Source organism: Coffea arabica, chromosome 7e (assembly GCF_036785885.1).
Source record: "Coffea arabica cultivar ET-39 chromosome 7e, Coffea Arabica ET-39 HiFi, whole genome shotgun sequence".
Lineage (NCBI taxonomy): Eukaryota > Viridiplantae > Streptophyta > Magnoliopsida > Gentianales > Rubiaceae > Coffea > Coffea arabica.
The window spans coordinates 5,517,372-5,537,904 of NC_092323.1; the positions used below are offsets into that span (position 1 = coordinate 5,517,372).

The 20,533-nt window shown below is 36.5% G+C and overlaps 2 protein-coding genes across 3 annotated transcripts; one reads left to right on the forward strand and one right to left on the reverse strand.

Moving 5' to 3' along the window:
• The first annotated feature begins 2,959 nt into the window (after nucleotides 1–2,959).
• Nucleotides 2,960–4,989, forward strand: LOC113700446 (cyclin-dependent kinase inhibitor 1). 2 transcript variants are annotated; one of them, XM_027220898.2, is made up of 4 exons: nucleotides 2,960–3,724; nucleotides 3,877–3,950; nucleotides 4,187–4,405; nucleotides 4,553–4,989. In XM_027220898.2, the coding sequence occupies exons 1-4, from the start codon at nucleotides 3,383–3,385 to the stop codon at nucleotides 4,620–4,622; spliced, it is 705 nt and encodes a 234-aa protein (XP_027076699.1). In that variant the 5' UTR covers nucleotides 2,960–3,382; the 3' UTR covers nucleotides 4,623–4,989. The 2 variants fall into 2 exon arrangements, with proteins under 2 accessions (XP_027076699.1, XP_027076698.1); XM_027220897.2 differs by having other exon boundaries at nucleotides 2,962–3,724; nucleotides 4,199–4,405.
• Nucleotides 4,990–10,599: 5,610 nt separating this feature from the next.
• On the reverse strand, nucleotides 10,600–14,639 carry LOC113701528 (uncharacterized membrane protein At3g27390). Its single transcript, XM_027222239.2, has 9 exons — nucleotides 14,367–14,639; nucleotides 14,154–14,262; nucleotides 13,840–14,035; nucleotides 13,609–13,742; nucleotides 12,823–13,111; nucleotides 12,630–12,736; nucleotides 12,326–12,500; nucleotides 11,195–11,643; nucleotides 10,600–11,036 (listed from the first exon to the last, which is right to left on the reverse strand). Exons 1-9 carry the CDS (start codon nucleotides 14,452–14,454, stop codon nucleotides 10,844–10,846), a joined length of 1,740 nt encoding a protein of 579 aa, XP_027078040.1. The 5' UTR covers nucleotides 14,455–14,639; the 3' UTR covers nucleotides 10,600–10,843.
• Nucleotides 14,640–20,533: the final 5,894 nt, after the last annotated feature.

Below are 20,533 nucleotides of genomic sequence, written 5' to 3' on the forward strand. Positions count from 1 at the left end.
GAGGGCAAGGACAGTATAGACGAGTCTTCTGCCAAAATAACTTTTTTTTTTCCAGAAAATATTCTTACAATGATTCAACTCTAAATTTCATTACTAATCTAATATTCTGACCTTATCCCTTAACAATGAGCAACCTCCTCCACACTTTCTTAATCAAATTCAATCAAATTCTCATTACACTATTATTCAAGACTTTGTGGGTGAAGAGAGTTACAGTGAAGAAACAAACAAAGACAGATTAGAATATTATAATCATATATGGAATTTATGGACTATACTAATGGCTAATGAAGGGGTTTACCTTTTTTTCTCATTTTCATTTGAATTTGATCAGATGGACAACAGAAAAGACTGATATGGGAATAAAGTATGAAATTGAATCATTTTAGGAATTTTATTTTTTTTTTTTGTGAAGGGAGTTATTTAGGCAAATATAGACTGTAGAGTGCTAACGGCTACGAATGATCCCACAAGGAGGAGGAGGTTTCTTTGGAGCCGGTGTTCCAATATGCCCACCGCAACCGCAGACCACAGGTCCACAAGTAAATAAATAAATAAAAGAAGCCCCATTCCGGTATAATCAATCATGTAGAGAGGACGTTTTGACCAAAAAAAAAAAATGTAGAGAGGGATTGGGTTTTGCATATTTAGGCATTCATTCTTATCATTACGCACCTATCGGCAGTGCCGTTATGGCCCTAAAATAAATGACCATCCGTGCATGCCGCCCACCGACTCGCAAATGCTATTGCTACACCACTAGTTGTACTATCAGTTTTCAACGTCACAGCACCATGGATTTGCAACTTCCATTTCAGGCCTAATTACCATGATAGTCTTTTTTTTTTTTTTTTGGGATAGAGCTTTAATTATGAGTCTAATTTGATTAATCAAATTTGAGAGAAATTAAGAAAAAAAAGAGGGAAAAAGATCTAGCTGCATTGCAAATCATATTGCAAGTTGCAACTAGATATTCTTTATTTTTTATTGTGTAAATTTTTTTTTTATTATTTTTTACCTTTCCATCCCTCCTTATATTTTTTCCGTCTCTAAGTGTCAAACCCAAAAATTCGAATCTCGAAGTTTATAGTAGAAAAGGCTCTAAAAATTTTTCAGTCAGTCTTAGACATTGCCATGTCAAATATTTCTTCTCATGTAATTATGAGGACATCCTAGAGTCATGCCAGTACAAGCTGGGAGAATTACACTGGAATCATTAAGTATTACCATCATTTTAGACATTTTTCGCTTTCTTTCTTCGTCATTTAACTTTCCTCCATTGACCATTCCCCTTCAACAACAATTAAACCTACCGCCTCTGTCTCCTTTTCTTCTTACTTTCCAATACAAAACCTAGACGCCTCCTCTACCTCCATCACCACCAAATTTCCGAACTCAAAATGCATTACTACTATCCTATATAGCCACTCAATCGGCTACCCATCTCATTTGCCTTCACAAAGAAACCAGTACTTCTTCCTACTTCCCCGACCAAATGTTGGCGGTGGTCGAGAAAACAGATGAAAACAGAAACTTAATAATAAAAAGGAAAATATCTATAAGAATGAGGCCACTGCCGTTGATATGTTATGATAAAGAGTTTTTTGGACCACTTGTTAAGATGAGTTTCACGTGCTAATTTTTTTTTTAAAAAAGGTAAAGTTAAAATATTATTTAACTTAGCTAATCAAACTAGAGAGTTTTTGATGTAACATATAGCTCAAATTAACATTGATTGCAAGGAAAAAAAAAATCTCACATCTGTAAAATGCAAGCAGTTTTGTTTCCAGTCTTAGTACTTACGGGGTACATACCATTCCATAATACAAAAATGATGCATAGGACTATAAAGGAAATTAATCTCTCCTCCGATATGGGAATCTCTCTCAAAATGAATAATCTCAATCCTTGTACAAAATCGAGTGAAAACTTCAAATCGAAAACCAGTCCTCGATTTCTAAGTTTAGGAGAGAAGAAGAAGAAGAAATGAAAGTGACTGAAAAAGAAGCAAGGAAAAGGAATCAAAATAAATAAGGCAGGAAAATTAGTAGTGCCACTTTCTTCCATCTTCTGCCCCTTCAGGCGTGAAGCTGAAGTCAAGACAAGCCAAAGTTTGCCTCAATTTTCTCAGTAGCCAGGCAAACCATCATATTTACACAAACAGCCAAACCAAGTCGGTCTTTAAGTACAGCTCTATTGCCTGTGTCAATTTATGCAAAACATGGATCCGTGCTCAATCAAAAGAATAACGAGAGACTAAAAGATGGGAGTACATTTGAACAAGGCTAATTGAGTAATTTCAGTGCAGCACACGACTAGTTCTACACCAACCGTATGCCGAAATATTTGCAAAGTACTCCATCCGTGATCCCAACGGCATGATCAGCCGCTCATGAGTATAACTTTCCCCAGTTTCGCTGCTCCGTTCCAGATACACGTGGCCTAACGATGATGGTAATTGTTTCCCTTTTTTCTTTTTTTTTGGCGAAAAGTGATGAATGCTCCTTTCCAAATGTGGCAACTCTGATTTTGTCCGTGCCACATAATTACAGTGTGAGTTTTTAACATAATCCAGATTTTAATTAGAATATGAGTTTTTTTTTTTTTTTTAAAAGGTAATCCAGATTCACTGTCCAAAATTTCGATTGGAGTGTGAGTTACTCCTTACCCAAAAATAAAATAAAATAAAATAAAGAGTGTGAGTTACTAGAAGAGCATATGTCGTCATTATCACAAATTTGTGTGTTAATCATGGTCCAGATCTGAATAACGGAGCCGTCAAAACTCAAAGCCCAAGAACACTGGAGCTCCCCGTCATATATAACGGCGTTTAAGAGACCCATTTGCACCATCCCCCTGGACCACATAAGAAGCCGAACTCACAGTCACACACTACTGGACAGCAGAGAGAGAACAGACAATATATATATATATATATATATATATATATATTAGTGAGGATGGCTCAATAGAAACCCCATTTCTCAAATCGTCCAGAAGGAGAGAAGGAACTAAAGTAAGGAACCGCGCAAGCCAGCCAGCCAGCCATTAGCGTCGTAATCAACGTCGCCATATCTATCGCCTTCTCCAGCACTTTCTCTTTCTATAACAGAAAACAAAACAGAAAAAAAAAGGAAAAGAAATTACTCAGCTGCTGCAGTGAAGAATCAGACTTTTGCAGACCCAATCTTCTTCACGTACTACGTGCCGAAAAAATTCTCTATCCCTCTCAGAATATCAATCCGTTACAGAATTTGCGGATGATGTAGGCTGCAGACTGAACAGAGAGAGATATACATATACATATACATAGAGAGAGAGAGAGAGGATCTGCAAATTTTTAATTTTTCTTTTGAAGAGAGAGAGAGAGAGAGGGATTGATATGAAAGGTATAATAGTAGCTAGAATGAACAAGGATAAGAGTACTGGAGAGGAGGAGGCTGAGACAGATGCGGAAATGACCAGAGCTGTGCCTGCAGCTTCGGCAACGGCTGGGGAAGGGAGAAAGAGGAAAGTTGGCTGCGGAGGAGAGCTGAGCTATGCGACGTCGCTTGTTCAGCTAAGAAGTCATCGGCGGCTTAGAGTTGATGATAATGTGATGTTGGATGATTTAACAGGAAATGCAGCAGCTACTGGTAAGTTGGACGATCCATGCTCGTCTTGTTGCTCAAGTAATGGATCGAGTGAGCTGGACTACGACACTTCGGAATCCGTAGATCTAAAGGTATGTCCCCAAAACAAATACTACTATATATATACCAAAAAAAAAGAACTTCAAATTTCAAAATTAGATTGTCCTTTTGTAGTTTTAACGGCGCAATAAATAACACTTATGATCGAGGCTTGAATTTTTTGGATTGAATTCTGGTGCTGCAGGTGGAGGAGGAGGAAGAGGGGACTGTTGAGGTAACAACGTCGACGTATGAGTTGGAAAACCGCTGCAGAGAGAGGTAGTAATATGGATGGAGACGAAGCCTTATTTATTTCAATCATTACTGCTATGAGAGGAAGATTCATGCACTTAATTCACTGTCGAACCATATATTACCCACGTCTTTTCTCCTTCAATTCGAAATTTAAAATCAATCTTCAACGGTTTACTGCTGCTAAGTTTCTTGAGTTTTGAAATTCTCTCTTTCACTCTCCCCAGTCCTTCCTATATAAGTTGACATCTTTTGCCTGACAGTTCGCTTTACAGGAGAGAAACGGCGCCGTGGGGCGAGGTTCAAGCTGAATCAGGCGAACTGGAGTCAACAACAGCATCAAGGCTGCCGTCCATGTCGTCCGAGGAAAACTCTTCCCGCTGCCGCACATCGACGGAGGAGAAGAATATGCCATCTAAAGATGAACTAGAAGAGTTCTTCTCCGCAGCTGAAAAAAACCTCCAACAGAAATTTGCACAGAAGTATGCATATATGAAGATCCGTCTTTTATCTGACTCTCTTCCTCCCTTCCCTTCACATTATTGCAGCAAAATTTCACGACATTATTGCAGCATATTTTTTCACCAATACAACATTGAAATATCGAAATTCATGTTAATTGGATGCAGGTATAACTTTGACATTGTTAAGGAGGAGCCGTTGCAAGGTCGGTACGAGTGGGTTCGGGTAAACCCGTGACTGTGGCGAGAGTAGCTAGGGTAGCTAAGCACCAAGAAAGGAAAGAAGCATGGTCGGAGGTATCATCCGTAAATTCAAATTTAGTACTTCCAGTTGCAGTAGTGTTGTCCGGAGAGCAAGCAGTGGCAGAATCTAGATATACTTTTCAGGTCAGGGTTTTAATGGCAGTCTTGGTTTGTTAATGCATCAGCCGGATGATATGTTGTACAGTTTAATTCTCAGTTTGGTAGCCAGAATAGTACTAGATAGTAGGGATTGCTATTTAGTCCAAATAGTAGTAGTATTTTGATTGGGAAATGCAGAAAATGTTCCATTGAAATGTGGGAGCCGCTAATTGGTCGTGAAATGAAATTATGAATTACTGCTACATTTAGTACAGATTTGCAATGGTGAGGAACATGAAGGAGGAAAAGCTTCTTCTCTAAAATTTCAGTCTCCGTTTGGGGGAAGAACCCCGGTTGAATAAAAGCACTATTTTTGGGGAGTTTCAGTTGGTGTTGGTGCTTCCGCCTCCTCGCCTTTAGCGTTTAGCTGTCTCCTTCTATTCTGCATTCTTTCGTTTCTCTCTATGTGGCAGGCGGATAGTACGGGATGCCGATCCCTCTGACTAAAGTCTGCAGCTTCTGCTGCTGTAGTTTTTATTTTTCTTTCTAATTTTTCAGTTTCTCATGATATTTGGCAAATGGCAGTTAACACCGTTTTCCCCCTAAAGCATATTACAAGAAAAAGAGAAAGAAATAAAAAAAGAAATAAGAAGGGACATCAATATTCTTTTATAATTTGACATCATGCCTTTCTTTCTATTGATTACTTGGTGGTCCATTCTTGTTTATGATTGGATGATATTTGTTCTAAAATATACCAAAGTTGGCTGGAAGGAATATGAGGTAAAGGAGTCCAGGACGGAATAATTAATTGGGTGGATACCGGCATTTGCTTGGATAGAAGTGGTGTGGTGGAGGTGCGGCTGAGGAGGTGGAGATAAGAAGTCTGTATGGGCGTAAAGGCATAACAGAACCGTGAAATGTGAACAGAGCTTGCCGTGTAAGTAACGGATTTGTTTGTTTTTTTTTTTGTAAGTAACGGAGTTGTTTGTTGAAGGTCAGGGAAATTGATCTAATGTGATGTGACCCCATGTGGGCATGTAAGTGCGTGAGCGACTGTTTCAGGACGCTCCTTTTCAATTTAAATTAACTCCACTGATTCTTACATGCAACCCAAAGTAAGTAAAACATGCCGCCATCTTTTGGAGTTTTGACTCCCCACTCTACTCTGTATTCGCTTATCTAACCCCAGTACAAATTGTTGGTAAGTATATATAAAGCTGTGTTTGTATTGAAATGTTCTTCTATGTGTTCATCATTTCATCATTCATAGAAGGAGAGAGAGAAAGGAGGGGGAAAAAGGTGCGGGGATTGAGTTGCTTTATACTACAGGGCAAGATGAATCAGGAAGGAGAAAGGGTCAAATCTTTGAATTTATTTATTTTTGGTTGGGGGGAGTGGGGAGCGGTGGTGGTGGTGGTTGGAAGGGTGGTGAGGGTGGTAATAATCAATTGTAGGAGGTGAGTCTAATCAATTGTGCAACGGTGAAAGTTTTTACCATGGAGTGTGTGGGGAGGAGAGATGGTTTGTCCTCGTCACGTCTCGTAGTAATGATTAAGTAGGAATTATCATGGTAACAGAAAGTGGAACGAAACAGGGAAGGCATGGCACTGATTTGGAGATTTGGGTATCCTGAAATATTTGATTCTGGTGGGAGCGAGACTGCTTGAGCAGTGGTGGTAGGCTGTTTTAGGATGCCATTATACCATTCGCTCCTAGCATTATGTTATTTCATGCCAACTGAGCAAAAGAGATACGCTCCCTCTTGATTCTGATACCCGAACCCACTTTACAGTAGGCATGGGTAAAAGGGCATTATATTTATGACTACTACAGTACTACTACTCGGGTTACAATAATTCGCCGTTTGGGAATTGGGGTGCTTGCTCAATAAAAGGTCGAGTACGAGAGCTTTTCTATCAAAATAATAATAATAATAATAATAAAAGAGAAGAATAATGTTAGTACGAGGGACAAAATTCTGTTCAAGTACGCACTTTTTTGTACCAAGAAAAGGACACCTAATAGTCACAGGTTGCAGATTCATGTAAATTAATGAGAAAAAATTTCTTTTTTTTTTTTTTTTTTTTGCAATAGGTTCACTTTTATTTTGGCATTTCCGTTTTCTTTTTTTCCCCCCCGAGTGAATTTCCTTGTTAGCTCAATTTTCTTCACAAAAGAAGATCTACGGAAAAAAAAAAAAAACAATTTTCCTTTCCTGTCAAAACAACTTGAGCTGAAATAGAACTTTCCACTGGCGTAATTTCTCCAAAAATGTCCATCAAGAGTTGTACGATTAGTACATGGAACCACGTAGACGAAAATCGGATTTGTATGAAATCTTTCTTTACACATAGTATGAGTCACAATATCCTTGCACGATAGAAGTTGACTTTCAAATATAAAATTCCTGTGTAAGATTGACATTTTGGTGAACTAGGATGCTAATTTTATACTTTTTTAAATTTAAATTCACACCTTGTGCGAGTTTAAAAGTTAGTTATACTAGTCATTATTCATTAATACATCAAAGACAAGAATTTAGGATGAAAGATGTATATATAACATCATTCCTTTTGAATTTAGCACACCTTAATACGCTTACCCGCAGATTATTACAGTGAGGATAATTTGTTTTATTTTAGTGGATTAAGATCCTCTCCATTGAATTTACCTCCATTGTTCCCTCCATTTATATATATCTCTAAAATTTTTATAACTATATAAAATCATCTGATTGTGTCCTTATTTTCTTTTAATTTTTAGATCAACATACTAAAACATGATATTGTTTTGAGAATACTTTGACATTCAATTTACATGAAACATTAAAACAGTGAAAAATGAGTCAAAATTGTAACGAAATTTGTAATGATTAATTAGAAGGTAAAACTTAATTAATTTTATACGAAATTTTATGTATGGCTGACACGAGTGATTAAATATATCATAAATAGTATTGATTTTTAAAAATAATTTATAATTTCACTTTATTGGGATGTACATGTAATAGAGAAAAATACTCTCTAATGCATAGAAGAGAAGAGGGAAGTGGGGAGGAGTTGTTCCATTGCTTGGTTAGGTAATGGCTTGCTACCGCACGTGTAAGGGTTACGATTTTGAAACGACGGAAGGATATAGATTCCAAAATTAGTAGTAAAACGGATGATGAGAATTAGCTGGCAAGAGAACTTAACTAAATGCTGCTATTTGTGGTTTAGAATCCCAAGGATGCTTTGAAGTTGATAAAAGCAATACTCTTTATTCAATGCTTTATTAATTGGAAAGTCGGACCATTAATAATGTTAATGCTAGTGGCTGCTGCCAAACACGGCGGACTCTTTGGCTGCTAAATGGATTTTGCGTAATAGCGTTATTCTTTTACTTTTGAGTCTTCTTCTTTTCCAGGACGGAAATAACACACACACACTTAATTAGAACAAACATAAGAGTTAAAGAAAGAATGACCCGAAAGCAATTTAAAGGTGATCCACAAAGAATCCACGATCCCACGATCAGCTAATTAACCAAAGAACGATCCGAAAGTAACTTAAGGAGAACTCACAAAGAATTCACATACAGTTAATTGATGACAGAACGAGGTTCCTGCAGACATTAAATTCAGAGTAAAGATATCACGATCTTTACGTGGGATGGTTTTACTTTTGAGTCTTCACATTAGACTTTTTCAGCATGACGGTACTAGCCGTATAATAGGAGCGACGCCGCGGATCATGTATAACCAGCAGGGTATTCTTCTTGGATCTGGTGAAACAAAATTTTCAATGCGTGGAAGTTTGGGACTCGCAAAGCCAACAAAGTTACAACCCCTTTTTTAGGTTTTAAATTCCACCCACCCACTTTGGTACTCTGAGAATTGTCAGCTACAAGCCTACAATATTCTCATTTAATGAATTGGGAAGAATATGCTCCCAGAGATTATTAACTCATTAGTACTACCTCTCATCTCATTCGATGATAGAAATAAAAAGGAAGGGATCACCAGAAAGGAAATACGCCTACGCAAGAAAGAAGAAGGACAGGCAACATCGCCAGGCTTTTAAAAAAGAAAAGAAAAAATTGTACTGCTACTACTGAGAACAATTCTTGTGCTTATAATACTAATAATATTCTGGCTTGTAAGCCGAGATCGATCAAGTTGATGCGAGGATCAGATAACATATCTGCTTCCTTTGCATCATAAAGCAATAAAACATTACTAATGCCTTTTCTACACGAATCAATCAATATACTAATTGATTTAAGCTATAAACGCTTGAACTTTTATAAAACCTGACTTTTTTCCGACTTGGCTTTCTCTTCTTAAGCCTCAAGATTGAAATAATCCACGAGGAAATAGCTCGTTAAGTCCTTGATATTGGCATTTTCAGTTCAGAGTACTGCTTCTGTGATTTATATATCCAGCATGCATGAGCAAGAGCACTTCAATATGTAACCTACTTTGATTGGAAGGGTGGTGGAAATCAATATATTAATCGAAAACATTAATTAGCTAGAGTAAATTTTATATACACTGTCAGTCAGTGTATATACTGTCACAATTGAATTGATGACACATGAGCAAATTTTGAATTTGAAATTTAAATTTTACACACGTGTCATATATCCAATGCTCATAGTGTATACACTATATGCTATCACAATTGGATTGATGATACATGAGCAAATTTTGAATTTGAAATTCAAATTTTACACACGTGTCATATATCCAATGCTCATAGTGTATACACTGACAGTGTATATAAGATTAATCCAATTAGTTGGCCCTAAAACAATTTAATTAATTAACTGGGAAAACTCACCTTGGCTACGATTGCGCGGTCTTGCATTAATCTGGCAGGTATACGTACAAAAAAAATTTTAAAAAAATTGCTGGTGATCAATAACAGAACAGGTAATTTAAGAAGCTAAGCTAAGCACTGTGACTAGTAATTATCGCATTATAACTAATGAGCAGGCAAACTTTTCGTATCTCAAAGAAAATATCTTTTTTTTCGGGTGAATATCTCAAAGCAAAAAAAAAAAAAAACTAAGACAAAAGGATTTAATTAAGTCCGTACAATTCGTGATGGTGTGATGGGACTAGGATTGTATGGAGTACATAGGATGATAAATTACAGGTGGCGTCGGTCTCATTGCACCATCTTACTCTTGCATCCTTTTCAATGTCATCATAATATCATTCTCTCAGAAGCAAAGGTAGAATTCGAGTCAATAGAAAAAAAAAATTCAAATAAAAGGTTTATAAGTTTTTTTTTTCAAAAAAAAATCCTGTATTTGAAAGATGGGCTTTCTAGAAGTTGCGGCTCCTCATTGTTGGTTCGCCTGTGAAAGTCCAAAGCTCCTCCTCCTGGCTCATTTGTTTGACAGGGGCCCAACATGTTGAGTAGGCTTTACTGCTTGCTGGACTGCCCTTCAGTGTTCAAAACAGCCAAGGCCTTCTACTATGAGTTGGGCCTCGTTATGGCAGCCACTGGACTCTCTTACCGCCTGTGACCTGTAGGTGCTGCACTTTGTAGGCTTCGGCAAGGCCTTCATAATTTAAGAAAATTCAGCAACACAACCATCTTCCTCAATTCTGAGTCTTATGTGTAAACTGTACTTTTTTTTTTTTTGTGTAGATACGATAGAATTCCTATAACCTAAACTAACTTATTCTAGGGGGAAGGGGGTGAGGACTCGATGTGAGTAGAAACTCCATCGAAATTGGTCAATGAAGACCGTCACATATTGTGACAATTTTTGTGGGAGGCAAGCTTTGAACCCTTGACCTCCCGCACCACTAAGCCTAAGAAGGCTTGTAAACTGTACTTTAGCATTTAAGAATTGTACAAACTCAAAAGACAACTTAATGCACCAGAAATTGGTGGTTAATTCGACAATGTATTAGCCTTGGACAGAAATTATATGTACAAGAAAGCTTCCTCAAGCAAAGCAGAGAGAACCTGCTCATCACTGATCACTAGAGCTTAGCAGGCAATTATAACCTATAAAATGTTTTGACTCCATAATTAATTAGAGAAATATGTAGAAGTATGGAACACCCCTCACCCCCCCCCCTTCCAACAAAAAAAAAAAAGAAAAAAAAGAAGTGTGTTACACAATTTCAACGGAAGCAACCGATCTCACAGATGCTGATCTCATCGAACCATCCTTTGTGAGAGGATAAGATGTAGGCTTATTCGATCCCTCCTTAGTTATAGAATAAATGATCAGAGCCTTCACAATGTGTCGGAATTTCCTCCTATAGGTAGGGAATTTCGAGACACTCCTTAACATTCCGACCATCCTACAAGAAAAAACAATCTACCATGTTAATGAACTACATTAAGAATTTTACAGGAATGAAATAACACACGACAATGTTGAAATACCATCTTTTTTTTTTTTGGTTAAACTCATGAAAATGATGCCAGTAACCTGTAAGGTAGAAATAGCATTTCTCACCTCCTGCTGATGCCCTCAATCTGAGCAGCTCTTAGAGCTTCTTGAGGTATTAAACTGCCATTTTCCCAAGCCTTCAACCGTTCAGTATTGCTTCCGAAAAGAAGTACTTTCTCCAGGAACCTCGTCTCACTTTCTTCGAGATGAATTACTCTGATCTGTTCTTTGAGGACCATAACAGGCTGGAAAAACCAGTCCAGCAATCTGTCTTGAGGACGATTCAGGTAGGTGATCTCAAGGTCATCAAGAAGCAATAAACCAGCTGATCCAGCTTTAATGGAGTAAAGGATGGCCTGCAAGAATGAGTAACAAGGCAACCCAATGTCTACAATGGGTGCTTCATTACCATTCTTTGCCTTCAATGAATCATAGAGGTCAGCTGGTGTTATTACGTTGGCGTCCAATAACTCTTTGCCCCTTAGTTCACATGACCTCATCATATTTCCCCACACCTGTAGCATTCCAAGCTAAACATGAGTTACCACCTCATTTATTCCCCCCCCCCCCCCCCAGCCAAAAATGGAGAACTTATGGTAATAAATCTAAATTTGCATCTTTTATTACGAGTCAAATTTGGTAACACGGCTGACAGAGTGCCCTGAGATCTCATAACTTATTGCTAAGTCTAAATTAAGAAATCATACCATGACACCTGTTTCGATATTCCATTTTATTGTTTTCCACTATTGCAACTCCAAAATGTTCTTTTTACTCTTAACTCTGAGCTACTTGAAGAGTTTTGGACAATCAAAATTCAACCTGCGTCATTTGCAGTTGGGTGTGTCTGTTACATTTTAAGTTAGCTATACATACTTTTTAAGTTTCGAGATGTCAATAACCTAAGCTAATAGATTTCGAGGTATCATGAAACCCAGCACATCAAACAGGGTTATGTGACATGAAGAGACTAGCTCGGGCCACACGCAATGCCAAATATATATCGTGCCAGATGAGTGAACCCAATGTAGTTCCAACAACCTACTTAAACAAAATCTCAGTTACCCCAACTCTCATGAAAGCTCCCAAACAGCCCCACATACTTGGAAGCATTATCTAGTTTTATGTATCAATTGGTAGAATGCTATAAAGCCTAAAAATTAAAAACTCTCCACCAATTGTTCAAGAAGAGCATACCTGCACCATTTTCACTTCATGTATTGCCTCCCTCACTGATCTTGAAGATGACAAACTCGGTACAATTACGGCTGGTGCTTGGGTAAAATCAGTACCAAATTTTCGTTGTACTGAGGATCTTTGTCCGATAGAAAATTCCGTAGAATTGGATATCTTCTTCTTTCTATACCGGGGCCTGGCTGCCAAAGACTTGGTTAGTCTTGTCTAAGAGGGAAAGCCATATATTAAGTTGTAGAAGCATTTATCAACTAAATACGAATAATAACATTAGCAGATCAAAGTCGAGTATGATTCAACTAATTACTTTGGAAGGATGGATCCCTCTCGAAGGTAAAGCCAATCATTCGTGTACTCATCAAATTCTGCAACCATGGCAATTGCGTAGGCTATGCCTCTCTTGAATGACCTTTCCTGCATATCATTTTAGATTTTACAGATAAATTCAAACTTTCAATTATAAAAACAATAAACTAAAGCAGAATGGCAGGAAAATAAACCTGATATACAACAACAGATGCATACAATCCTATGAAAAAGCTTGAGAAAACAGCCATTATTATGCTGCCAATCACAACTAGTGGCCACATAAGGATGGTTAAACCAGCAATCGGAATACAAGCTGTTTCAAGAAATGGCCCTTCGCGGCTGATTAGATCATGTATCAGTCTCTGCCAGCCTTTGAACAACATGTATGGGCTCTTTACAATTGCAATAGCCACGTACAGAGGGATTTCGACAATAAGCCCCACAATCCCAGCAAGGATACATGCTGGCACATGGATGAGCCTGTAACAGAGTTTGAAGCAAATTAGAAATAAGTGTGTACTAACGAGCAACAAACGAGTGTGTACTAATGAGCAACATAAAAACTTCAACAAATTTTTGTCACGAATGAGCTACTCCAGAAGAAACATAACTACAAACAAAATTTGCCTAACTGATAAATGACAATTCCAATAATGCATCAGATATGTCGCGCAGGTATGACCACTCTCTTCCACTGTTTAATATATGTAATATCGTATTTATGAGTATCTTCACAAGTACTTAAGCATAACGCAATATAACTTCTTGAGATTCCATGAATTTCATTCTGTCTAGCTTCTCCTGCTGCAAAAGACAAGGTTTTTTTTTAAAAAAAAAGAAAAGAAACATTACCTCAAACCACACATTCCAACAGCTTCCTAAGCTAACCTCTCAGAACAATTAGCTTGCACTAAACTAATACAATTCAAATGAGCTCTTCTCCCATTATCATCAAACAAAAGGAGCAGAGAGTATACCTAAGAGCTTCAAGCCCCTCTGAAGAGGGGGATTCACGCAATTCTTTAAGGAAAAGTGGGTAAGAATGATAGCACAGATCAGCAAAATCTCGAACAACTGTGCAGCTTCCTTTGATAGTTCCCCAAGTTCCATCCTAAATTTCCATTAAGAAAGGAAAAACTAAATGAGAGAGAGAGAGAGAGACGGTAAATAAACTGCAGAATGCAGGTGAGACAAAATTCCAACTGTACCACAACGCAATGGAAAAACTTCTTGGACTCATCATCATGCCTGAAGGCCTCAAAAGCAGAAACCCAAGGAGTGAAAAAACCATATCCCACTCCAACAAGGACAGTACCAGCTATGCTTAAACCTAACCATATACCAAATAAGGCAGGCAAAGCCAGAAAGAAAGCAACTTTCAGGGGTGCATCAAACCTATTTGTCCTGTAAATAGAAATTTGAGGAAAAAAGATTCAAGAACCCAACATAAGGATTGTCGTCGAGCATCAAATTCAGAGCATGGAAAGCATAACAATTTCACAGGTTTAGAAACGGTCATTACTTGAAAATAGTGTATGCTGTCCATAAAATATGTGCTGGGAAGAGCCCCAAAATCACCCCAACATTCCCTAGTATCAGTATTAGACCAGCAATTGGACCCACCAATAAACCTGAAACATGCACAACACTAAGAGCAGAAGCACAACTGAAAAAGCGTGAAACTTGGTAAAAGATTAATAGAAATAGCAAAAAGCTTTACTATTTCAATACTAACTTTTGAGACCACCCAAACAGAGGGCAGAGCAGAATGCAAATATCACGTAAAGGGTCCTCAAACAATCTTTCAAGTGTTCTGCTGGCATGTTCGTTTCACAGATTAAAAGCAGAAAACGAAAACAAGGGGAAGAGTGGAAAGTTAGAGACCAACTGGGATTTTATTGCTCCCAACGAATTTGAGACTTGTTCATGAAGAACAAAGAATATATTGATCGAGAGAAAGTCTGCTCGATACATGACAAAACAGAATACTATAAAAATGGTTTACAAAAAGCCAGAAAAGCAAAAGGCCTTTGTAGTCTTAAACCAGCCAGCGGCGAACAACAACTACGCGACAGTACATCACGCGCCCGAAAGAAGGGTGCAACGACGGAAAGAAATTAATAATAATAATAATAATAAAACCCACTAATTCTCCAAAAAAAAAAAAAAAAAACGTGAATTATGGACTTTTGAAATATTGCTCAGTGCTCGCATGAGGTGGAGAGTTATACTCTCCTCTTGCTGGATTAGTAACTTTATTTGCCAATCACAAATCTCAAATTTTAGTGGGAAAAACCCCATATATTAAGTCTTGACATGAATACAGTACCCCAAAAGAAAGCATAAAATAGTGCCCAAAGGGTGAGAGTTCAACTAACAAACTCTTCTTGAAATAAGAGATGAATGGGATGATATGGGGGATATAGTGCAAATGAGAGATGAGACATCTCGTTTTAAAAAAAAAAACTAGGAGTGTGTCATTTTCTTAATTTATACGTAAAGAAGTAAATAAGAGATAATTTTTTCTCTAACTGAAAAGGGGTAGAATTTAAGAAACGAAAAAGAAAAAAAAAATTTGACCCAAGATCTCGTATTGAAATTTCAATTTTAACTACTAAATCAAGTCTTCTCGACAAGTAAATGGGATAAAATTTGTACCGCATGATTTGAAATCTTTGATTTTTTCTAATGAATGAATTAATACAGCTGTGTATACATGCATGTCATGTTATTAGGAAAAAAAGAGACAACAAAACACTATGGGGATAAATCAAGAAACCAATAGGTATTTAGACACGATGACACTACAAGCGTGAGTAGTCCGCCGTCTCAGGGCACCGGAACAAAAAGGAAGAATAAAAGTCAACGACGTTTAAAATAATAATAATGGATTTGTTTGGATAGGGTATTATTTGAAATATTATTTGGAATAATTACTGTAGCACTTTTTGTGATGTGATGTATGTGAGATAAAAAGATGGTTGGGAATATAAAAAAGGTGGATTGGAAAATGTGTTTATGATGCAAGCGAAATATTATTTGGGATAAGTTATGATGGCGGTCGGTTGTAAGTTCACGCTGCTAAATTATTCTCGCCATAACGATTAGCATCGGATGCTCCGAATCACTCTCTTTTATTCCTTTTGCTCGCTTGTGTTATCTCGTCTGTTTAGGAGTAGGGAAATTGTTGGGCAATTGAACCATAGGTGATTAAATTTTATTATTATTATTGCAATTCATGTTTTGGTTTTGCTTTTTAAAGGGGGTTGGTTATCAGTTATGCTTCCGTGTTTTTACATTTTTCTGAATGGAATGAGGCTGCCATCTTATATATATTATTCAAGGATTCTATGTACCAATCTTCCGTCAAAGTCAAATCATTACAATATACAAAATCGGCTAATTAATATATATTTAATAAGTTCCGCAATGCAGCCACATCTCATCATAATTTTCTTAGATCATAAAATAACTTTAAGACGAGAGAGACTTTTCAGTATATCTTACTCAAAATTACGTAATGACAGTGCAATATGCATAGAGGAACTTAGTAAATCATCAGCAAGGATGTCACCCTTATTGGCAAGTAACTCAACTATGACTAGGTTACCAGATATTATGGTCATCAGCTATCTATCAGCACGAAATTATATACTAATACTACCCTCCGAGAGTGGATATATTTATATGTGGGTGTGTGGGTGAGACGTTACTTTTTTTTTCGTTCAGAGATATTCCAACTTTTCGTCGAAATTAATATTCTAAATCTGTGTAGAGTCTTGTCTCAAACATGCACAGTGAAATAGCACACGAAAATTAATCACAAAACTTATTAGTAATTACTTGACTACGGGGCTAATCGAACTAACACATGAGGACGGATGAGACGCTACTTTAGGATGAGGTTAAATCACAACCCGCTATTTCTGGTCTACGTTCTGTCATAGTCAAAGACAAAAGGACCATTAATTTTGATGCGGCTCGATACAAGCATCTTGCAAGCTATGATAAGATGTTCTAGTTTTTTTTTTTTTTTTTTTGGGTCAATATGATACGTTTTTGTCTGAATTTTTTAAGTAAGGTCACATTTTGTCAAACCTTACCTCCCATCCCACCAAGCCTTGTCTCCGAGCCCAAAGATAAGATGTTCTAGTTAAACGATCGAAAAATATATGATAAACCTTTTCTAAGAGAATAAACAATACTCACTTGATTTATTTCCCATAAAAGGATAGTGATTCTATCCCTTTTATTAAAAGTGCATGTTACATTGTAGATGTGGTTATAGCCTTGGAAAAGAAATTGGATAAAATTGCTCAAATTGCAAATTGACTGCTAATAATACTTAATTAAAGTCGACATATGTAACTATTAATAATTATATATTCAATACGTATATGACATTTCTTTTTTGATGCTATAATTCATTTTGCAATAGATCTTTTGTTCCACTTTTTGTTATACCATATGTTCCTCTTTTTATTATATTATTATTATTATTTCTCTTTCACAAACATCATGTTTTACTTCTTTTTTATTTCTTTAAGATTTAATAATTATTAACCGAGTAATACACATAATTTAAGAAACTCAAAAAATCAAAATACACAAAATGAGATTTTTTTAATGAAATTTTCGTTGTATTTTTTTATTTTCTGTTATATATTACTTTTTTGAGACTATTATATTTATTTTTATTGCATTAATAGTTATTTGATAGTAAGAAAAAAAGAATTAAAATATGATATTTATGAAGAAAAAATAGCAACATAATCAAAAGTGGATCTGAAAACAGAGTAAGGAGTGAGACAGAATATCTGTTCATTTGCTAATCATGTACTCACTGGTTGAGGCCCAGAAAATAAAAATCTTGAATTCAAATTTTCCTGTTCTCTCCTCGCTTCTTAAGTCTCATCCATCTTCTGCTAAAAAATAATAAAAAAAAATCACGTACTCGCTGTTATATTTCAGGAAAATTTTATAGTTACTTTAACTTACCATTCCCTCAAACTTATATTTTTCAATTTAGATAGTGATTCATATTTTAAATCATTGAGATTGCTGTACTATAAATGTCAAAAATACATATTTCACTATCTAATGAATTTAATTTAAGAGTATGATACACAAAATGGATTGTAAAATCTACCTACTTTTTTATGCTAAAACAACTCTACTTCCTTTTTTTTGCCAAGGAGCAGGTACGTTCGGTGCAAATTTGTGTTTCTATTTTAAAAAATGATTGAATGTTAATTCTCTGACTATATATTAGTTTAATCCTACTATTTATAAGTTAATAATTGCAATGTTATTCAATTATAGTCCCGTGTTCATCGTTTCAGGCATGAATTACCTGTACTCATATTTTAGTTTAAAAAAAAAAAGGAGAAAGAAGGAAGATTACTTTTCTGGACTCGGGACACAATGCATGCTTAGCAAAATCAGTCGGACACTACTTGAGAAACAAGTCAGATCTTCTGTCCTACCCTACAATTCATTCAACTCTTATTAGTCATCGGAAACATTGGGCGTTGGTCCAAATGGTCAAGGATGGTTCTTCGTGTATTAGATCGGAGGTCTAAATCTTGAAAAATTTAAAGAGTGCATCCAAATAATGTACATGTTTGGTCTAACAGTTATCCTCAAAACTCCTATACAAATCCAATTGGGCATTCCTCCCCCCATAGTCTAAAGCATTAGACAAAAGTTATTGCCACCAAAAAAAAAAGTGAGCCTCTTTGAATTGCTATTTTATGAGATTTTTGTAAAAAGTTGTATTATAACGGTTTAATGTGTCTGAGGAAAAAAGGTGATTGAGAAACATAAGAATTGAACTCTCTTGAATTGCTATTTTTTAAAATTTTCATTAAAAAAAATATGCTGAAACAAATTGATATATATGAAAAAGAAGGTGATTGAAAAATATGCTTACCGAAAACAAGTTACATTTTTTTTGGATAAAAATTGCAATAGGGAAAATGCTGAAAATTCCAACATCGCCCTTTTTGCTGGCGATTTTCCGAAAGCCAAAAACTATTATGCATCTGTGGAGGGTCCGTCTGGAATTCAAAACCACCGCCGTAACGAGACCTCTTGTATGGCGTAAATGACAAACTCTCCTTGAAACCTTGGAAGTCATGGTTAAATCACTTCATAGCGACTTTGAAAGACTCCGAAGAAGTTCATCAATCTTGGGCCGGAGATATTTCTGTATCGAAGCCCTCAGCCTTGGTCAGATCGCAATCATTTTGCACCCTAAAGTCGTCCTTAACCCAATCCTTTGACGCATTGTTAGGAAATGTGTTTGAATTACACATTATTTACATACATTGATATAATTAGATTATCAATATATTTTTATAAATCATCTTTTTATTTTATATATAACACATCAAAAAAATATTATAATATTTTTTTTATAAAAATATTTTAAATAATTTACTATCCAAGCGGATTCGATTTGAAACCGAAATGTTCACTTCATGGTGAATATTTTAGTAATCATTGCAATCTTTTAATGTCTGTGTTAGAACGGTCAACAATTATAAATCCAACATAATTTGCTTCTTTAAATACGTACTCCATTCCGTGTCAAAAGGAACTGGGTCTAGTCGTAACAGTTTACGGGAAAGGGGCTCCCTCTTTCATTTTTTTTTTTTTAATTTTTGTCCGAATTAATAACTGTTGTATAACCTATTGTGTCATATACTAAGAGGAGAGGGAGGAGAGGTCCAAGAATAACTCAGAAGGAACTGAACCACCAGCGGATCAAACCGATGCACAATACACCCGTATGAATTTTTTAAACAGAGTCACTTAATATGACAATTGGTACCCACCAAACTTTAATACTTTGGTGGTAACCATTAACCCAAAGGCTGGTGGTTTCCCGTTCGTTCTTGCTGTGCAAGTATTTCGTAGCCAAATAATTAATTAATGTCTACTCGTTTCCATGTTTTTACGAAGTACCACTGTCATTGCGGGGGAATTGGTCCAATGGAAAGGATCCAAGTACACATTGGCGCATCGATGGGTTATCCAAGGCTTTTTGATCTACATGATAGAATACTGATTTGACCGTAGAATCCCGTATAACTCATCAATTCTTTTAAAAAAATATGGGAAAAAAAAGAGACAAATTTTCAAAGTTTGGAAGCGGTCAATGTATGGAAGCAGGCTATGCTGCTGCTTTTGGTCCAATTTGCCATCGTTTTCTACATATTCCAATTGCGAAGCTGGGATACTCATCCGCAGCCCGTCCATCCTCATGAAAACGCTGAACCAACAACAACTAGACGGAAAGACGTTTGATCCAAATCCTTAGTACATTAACAACGTCATAATCTCGCATCTACGAGATTCCGGTAAGCGGCAAATGTTGTCGAGAAGGCTTTGTTGTGGTTCTCTTCTCTGGATTGTCTTTCTCACGTTTTGGTAAACCTCGTGTCGGGTTCCGGTTGATATTTTTACAAGCTTCAATTAGGCACCATAAACATCGTTTTCCCGGTTAGGTACATAAAGATCCACAGACCCTTCCTTCTGTTGAAGTGTGCGAATGCGGGAAAAGTAGTGAATATAAAGCCCAATAAGGGTCATTAATTAGGCTCGTTATTCATTGCGTGATCGAAATAATGCAGTATAACATTTAGAGCACAAGGCCCATGAACTCGTTCGCATCTGCTACAGGGGCTACTTCTCTAGTTTTCACTTTTTTTTTTTTGTTTTCCTTTTCCAACCACTCCACTCGACCCTTCCACACAGACAGGTCGTTGGTCCATTAGCATGGTGGAGAAACCGAGAAATCATTTTTATCCCTGGAAGATGCTATTGCAACCCAAGGTGCTATTTAATCAGAATTGATCGGAAAGGTTTGGAAAAATTCTAATCAGAATTAGATCAGAA

What these genes read in the sequence shown, in the direction of transcription:
- LOC113700446 (XM_027220898.2), top strand. Translation starts at nt 3,383, where the DNA reads ATGAAAGGTATAATAGTAGCTAGAATGAACAAGGATAAGAGTACTGGA. An exon ending in CGGAATCCGTAGATCTAAAG is followed by an intron (nt 3,725 to 3,876) that starts GTATGTCCCCAA and finishes CTGGTGCTGCAG; the next exon opens with GTGGAGGAGGAGGAAGAGGG. An exon ending in GAAAACCGCTGCAGAGAGAG is followed by an intron (nt 3,951 to 4,186) that starts GTAGTAATATGG and finishes TTTGCCTGACAG; the next exon opens with TTCGCTTTACAGGAGAGAAA.
- LOC113701528 (XM_027222239.2), bottom strand. Translation starts at nt 14,454, where the DNA reads ATGCCAGCAGAACACTTGAAAGATTGTTTGAGGACCCTTTACGTGATA. An exon ending in CTGTTTGGGTGGTCTCAAAA is followed by an intron (nt 14,263 to 14,366) that starts GTTAGTATTGAA and finishes TGCATGTTTCAG; the next exon opens with GTTTATTGGTGGGTCCAATT. An exon ending in ATGAAGTGAAAATGGTGCAG is followed by an intron (nt 11,644 to 12,325) that starts GTATGCTCTTCT and finishes GGAATGCTACAG; the next exon opens with GTGTGGGGAAATATGATGAG.